Below are 6523 nucleotides of genomic sequence, written 5' to 3' on the forward strand. Positions count from 1 at the left end.
AAAAAAACCCCCCCCCCCCCCAAAAAAAAATCATGGTTTCCACAAAAATATTAAGCAGTAAAAACTGTTTTCAGGATTGATAATAATAAGTAATGTTTCTTGATAAAATCAGCATATTAGAATGATTTCTGAAGGATCATGTGACACTGAAGACTGGACTAATGATGCTGAAAATTCAGCTTTACCATCACAGGAATAAATTACGCTTTAAAATATATTAAAATAAAAACACTGATTTTAAATTGTAATAATATTTCACAATATTACTGTTTTTGCTGTACGTTTGATCAAATAAATGCCCCAAAAGCCCCAAAAATAACCCACATTTTTAATGGCATTGTATGTTTAAGTACAATATTTAAATGTTAAATTCATTTTTTAATGATTTGTTTTGTTAAAAATAATTAAATATTTTACAACTTCTAATTAAAAATGCACTGCTTTAAAAACAAAACAAAATACTCTAAAGCTAATTATAGATAAAGCACTGATAAAAATATCCAAATATCAAAAATATCTGGAAACTAAACTGTTTTAATCAGTATAGTCCACTAAAAAATGTAGTTGGCTTTATATTTAAGAACTTTTTTTTTTAAACAACACGAAATAGCAATACCTCTATAAAATTCATGTTTCATCAGCACAGCCTGTTTATTTGTGATGAAACTAGCGCCCTACATTCACACCGGATGCTTTCTTTAATCTGCTGCCAGCTCCTGGATGTGTCACTGACCTCTCATGTCTAGACTTGAAGCTCTCTGGCTGCTGTCGAACTTCCACTTCTTGATCTTGAAGTAGGGACTCGCTCCCTCCAGGCTGGCGTGTCGGCGGAGCTTGGTGAAGAACTGCAGCATGGGGCCCTGTGGGGCCCCGCCAGAGGAGGACAGGGCCATGGATGAGGCCGACGCACACTCTCTACCGTTACCCATGATGCCTGTGCTCCTCCTGACTCCTCCTCTGACCTCCATCTGTTTGTGTTCGCAAGATTACATGAATGCAATACAATCGGATGATCTGCTGTATGCATCCAGCATGTGTTTGTGACGCAAATGAACTTTGAGTTGTCCGTTTGCGTGGATTGTTGTGTGTATTGTGATGTGTCAGTGGGTGAGTGTGTGTGACTCACTAGACACGGGCTGGACAGCTCAGGACCGGCCGCTGTGATGCTCTCAAAGAATGTCGTGTCCACAGTGGAATTGAGAGCGTCGCCAGGAAGGGCAGAGCTGGGACTGAGACTCCGGTTGGTCAGGGCAGTCTGGGGCAGTGAAAATACTGGTGGCTGTGCATGTGGCAAACACAATGGGCGGTTATTATTTCGGCAGTAATAAGAAACCTGATTAAACATGATGCCTGGTACAGATATAAAAATGTTTATTAAAGATTCAGACTCAATAGCTTTATTGAAGCAGCATTCTAACATCAAGTCCTAATCAGGGGTGCATTTCCTGTACAACAACGTAACTCGCTGATTAACCACCATAGTACGATGCATTGTTGTGGAAACAAACTAGCTAGTCACGACTATTTCCCGAACACAGTCGCATCTCCGTCGTTTGAACCACATTAGTTCGACATTGTTAATGACGTCACACATGTGTGGTGGAGGAATAACTTTGCTATTTAATCGATTAGGCCCCGATCAGACAGAACAGAGCTGTATTTTTTTAAGTTTTCTGGTAATATGACAGTTTACTTAACAGCAAAAACCAAAGGTTTTAGAGCGTTCGCGCTATAATCCTTTGATTAGACTGACAGGACAGCTGATTTGGTGTTGCCTAGCAACATAAAAAAAATGCAAAAAAAAACGCATTCGGTCTGATCGGGGCCTTAGACATCTCTAAGATGCTGCTGTATTGAACATGGCACCTGATGACTAATTTACTATTTTTTGTTTCCTGTCATTTTGCTTTATTTGATGTTTGATTCATCGCGGGTTCCCTCTTATGTCAGTTCCGGGGTGCACATGCGCACTCGTCAAAAATGGCGCTTATAGAGGATGCACAAAAATACATAGATTAAAATGCATTTATATTTAGATAGAATGGAATATATAGATTGTACTGCATGTCGAGAGCTGTAGTTCCAACCACGTAAGTTTGCGACGCTGTTTGCGAATGTTCGTTTGAACTATGGTTTTAGGAAACACCGAATCGTTGAACTATGTTGGTAACAGCAAAACTTGCGACCATAGTTGGCTAACGTTGCTTTTTGGAAATGCACCCCTGGTGAGATGAAGCATTTTTAAAATTTGACACCCAGTCAGGTTATATTTGATGTTTCTGTAACACTTCAGTATAGGGACCAATTCTCACATTAAATATAGTTGCTTATTAGCATTTCCATTATTGACAGATTGGCTGTTTATTAGTGGTTATTATAAAGCACATATTCTGCATGACCATATTCTACATCCCAATACCTAAACTTAACAACTACCTTACTAACTATTAATAAGCAGTAGGAGTTTATTGAGGCAAAAGTTGTAGTTAATTGTTTGCTAATAGTGAGAATTGGACCTTAAAATAAAGTGTGACCAATGTTTCTTACCCACCTTATTCATCTATTTTCTGAGACTTCCGATTTATTAGTTGCTATAGTTAAACAACTTGCAGAATAACTATAATTAGAACAGTAAATGATAAAACTTGCGCTACAAACCAGATTACAATTTTACAATAAATACAAAAATAAAATAATAGTATACGAAATGCCAGTTTGAATATTTTTGTTTTGTGCAGCTAAAAAAAACGAATGACACCAGAAGCCTCGCACATTCAAGTTTAAAAAGGTTGCTCTCTTACATTAAAAATAAGGTGGATATAGCTATGCAAGCAGAATTTTGGACCAATGAGATTTGACTGTGGGAGGGGCTACCTTATGGAATGACATGATAGCAGAATGTTCGCAATACTGTGGATAATTTCTGTATCTTTTTCCAGCATGATGAAAGAACAAGCTACTATTTTAACCATTTTTTCTTAATATTTGATTATATTAGCAAAAGTTAATACATTTATAAACACAGTTTTCAATTTATTTCTAATCAATAATTGAGAAAACTAATTAAATTTAGGAAAATGCACCACTGTTGGAACGTTTGAGGTGTACTATTTTTTATGTTTTTGCAAGAAGTCTCTTATGCTAACCAAGGCGTTTATTTGATAAAAAATACAGTAAAACCAGTAAAAATTCTGAAATATTATTACAATTTTAAATAACTGTTTTCTAATCGAATATGTTTTAATATTTAATTTATTCCTGTGATTCAAAGCTGAATTTTCAGCATCATTACTCCAGTCTTCAGTGTCACATGATCCTTCAGAAATCATTCTAATATGCTGATTTGCTGCTCAAGAGACATTTTTTATTATTATTATCAGTTAAAAACTGGTTAATATTGTTTTTGTGGAAACTGATTAAAAAAGGTCAAAAGAAGAGCATTTATTTGAAATAAAAATCTTTTGTAACATTATAAAGATTTTTACTTTCACTTTTGAACAATTTATTGTGTTCTTGATGATAAAAGTATTAATTTCTTTCAAAAAACAAACTCTTACTAGTATAAATGATGTATACTGTTTCACATGCTATGTTTTTAGTAGTCAGTATATTTGTACAGTATATACTAGGTTAGAATAGTATTCTGAACACAACCGATTTCTTGTCATGGGTCACATCGATAGCTGCTTAGGTTAAAAAAAGGTACAATTTCTGAGATACAGTAGGATTTATCACTTGTCATCATGACATGGCTAAAGTAAAGTACAAGTAAAAGCTAACATGTTAAAACATTAATGACCCCAATATCTATAAATCCATTGCTCCACTGCATAAACGTCTCCTTACACACCACATCACTTAACAAACTGACAATCCATCACGACCTCAGCGCTTTTAACTGACCACGAAAAATACGATCTCCGCCCTTGTTATGACTGACATCATATTCTCCTATTAGCAGAGCAATGTCACCTGAAAAACTGAGAGGCTGGATTTAGCGACGGGGCGCGTTGTCATGGCAATACTGTTCTCTGATGACTCACACTCGTGGATGGTGAGTATCGTATGCATAAGTATTTTAATATAGTTTTAGATTAAGTACATATCAAATTAAATATGTAATGCATTAAGTTCTTTCAAAAAATGTTTTACATTTATATACACATTTATATAAATATATACACATATTTAATTTTATATCTATTATATTGTTTTTATATTATAAAAATTATATATTATTCTTAAAATATCAAATGTAAAATTACAAATTAAAGAATAAGATTTTTATTAAATCATTAAATGCTAATAATTTAAATACTTTTTGATGTAGTATATCTCAAAATAAATGTGTGTGTGTGTGTATATATATATATATATATATATAAAATGTAATATATATTTTTTTTTTAACAATATTAATAATCATTTTTTGTTGGCTGAAAGTGTCGTTTAGATAGTCGAAGATGAGTTAACTGTGCTGATAGTAGACAAATTGCATTGCGAAAAGTAGTCAACCAAAGAAACTGTCTTATCTGCATCCTGCTTAAAAACAGATTTATGCATAACTCCTGTTTTAATAATATATAAGTTGATATATATACATAAATCACCATTTTAATCATCTTATTCTTTTAGTTGTAATCAAAAAGTTATGTAATTTAACAAATTAATTAAATATGTAATGCATTAAGTTCTTTCAAAAAATGTTTTACATTTATATACACATTTATATAAATATATACACATATTTAATTTTATATCTATTATATTGTTTTTATATTATAAAAATTATATATTATTCTTAAAATATCAAATGTAAAATTACAAATTAAAGAATAAGATTTTTATTAAATCATTAAATGCTAATAATTTAAATACTTTTTGATGTAGTATATCTCAAAATAAATGTGTGTGTGTGTGTATATATATATATATAAAATGTAATATATATATTTTTTTTAACAATATTAATAATCATTTTTTATTACTTATTATACATACATTTTTATGACCTTACAAATAAATAAATAAAAAGAGTACTTTCAAATATTAATTCATCAAATTACATGAATTTGTAAAGGTGCTTAGGATAATCAGATAATCAAGTTTTTTTTTGTACAAAATATATGCTCTCATAAATTTTACCCAAAATATTGATGTTGACAAACAAGTTAATGGCCGTTATTCATCAACGGCTCATGCATCTGACAAGCCCAGATGTAAATGTAAAACGCATAGATAAATGAGTAATGAAAGCTGCAGTCTGCTGCGTCAGCAAGCGCTGTGAATAGGAGCGCTCTGTGTCTAGAGTGGGTGGTACGAGTGAGTGGGCGGCTGACCTTCGACCCTTCTCCTGTGTTTTCTTGCTGTGATCGAAGAGCGCTGCTTCGTTGAAGGACACCCGGCGGCCGGTTGTGCCCGTGGAGAGGAAACGCTCTGTCTCCATGTCGTGGGAGCTGGCTGCCGACAGGCAATCTGACTCATCGACGCGAATCGTAATCTCTGTGCGGGGAGAGACAGATTAGACCAGAGGACGGGTTTGTTTTTCGCATGATGCCCTCAGCTGATGTATGTGAGACTGTCACTTAAACTTGACCTTGACACTTTACCTGAAGCCATATGTAAATACACATGGAAATGCATTACATCTTTTCATAAATAAGTGTAACTGGGAGGTTGGCATGTAACATGGAATTTAACTTTTTTAGGGAAGTTCTTACCGTGCACTGGCTGGCCCTCCTCAATATAGCTGGTATTACTTTTCTCGGTGTCATCGCTAGCCCTGAGGCAAACAATGACCCTTCAATGCAAACACGTAACCAGTCAAATTCAAATTCATGTTCATCTCATTCATAACATGCAGAACTGGGTCACTATCAAAATATGATGACAAACATGTTCCGGGACTTCACACATAAATGGAAAAAATAAAAAAATAAAAATATAAAAGGCAGCATTCTATAGTCAATTCTATTGTTCCACATCTTTTTACTGTTTAATCACACTTTTTATTATTTTAATTTTGTATCAATTTATCCTTTTTTGTATTAGATTAGATTAGAATAGATTAGAAAGCAAATAATATATTTAATGTGAAAAGAATGTTTCTATTTTGTTTTAATGGTGTTGTCAGTCAGAAAGTTGTGGAGAAGTACTTCCTGTTGTACTATTATTTAAATAATGTTAAGTTAATACATTTTAATTTTGCATTAAAAACCCCTTCATATTATATAACATAATAGTATATCAATATATATATATATCTTGTATATCAATATATATATATATATATATATATATTATATATATATATCTTGTATATCAATATATATATATATCTTGTATATCAATATATATATATATCTTGTATATCAATATATATATATATCTTGTATATCAATATATATATATATATATATATATATATATATATATGTATGTATAATATATTAATATATAAACATAGCATATTTTTCTGAAATATATACATGCATGTGTGTGTATTTATATATACATAATAAAT

General features: G+C 32.3%; 1 protein-coding gene across 1 annotated transcript in view; it reads right to left on the bottom strand.

Moving 5' to 3' along the window:
• Nucleotides 1–6523, bottom strand: part of LOC107687734 (voltage-dependent calcium channel beta subunit-associated regulatory protein-like) — a 22659-nt gene that overhangs the window by 9099 nt on the left and 7037 nt on the right. Inside the window, exons 4-8 of the mRNA XM_016485182.1 lie at nt 5721–5800; nt 5340–5502; nt 3973–4057; nt 1127–1279; nt 734–968 (exon numbers count right to left, since the gene is read on the bottom strand). Coding sequence (XP_016340668.1) covers nt 734–968; nt 1127–1279; nt 3973–4057; nt 5340–5502; nt 5721–5800 — 716 coding nt within the window. The remainder of the gene's footprint in view (nt 1–733; nt 969–1126; nt 1280–3972; nt 4058–5339; nt 5503–5720; nt 5801–6523) is intronic.

The sequence above is a fragment of the Sinocyclocheilus anshuiensis genome, unplaced genomic scaffold (assembly GCF_001515605.1).
Source record: "Sinocyclocheilus anshuiensis isolate Anshui unplaced genomic scaffold, SAMN03320099.WGS_v1.1 scaffold305, whole genome shotgun sequence".
Taxonomy (NCBI): domain Eukaryota; kingdom Metazoa; phylum Chordata; class Actinopteri; order Cypriniformes; family Cyprinidae; genus Sinocyclocheilus; species Sinocyclocheilus anshuiensis.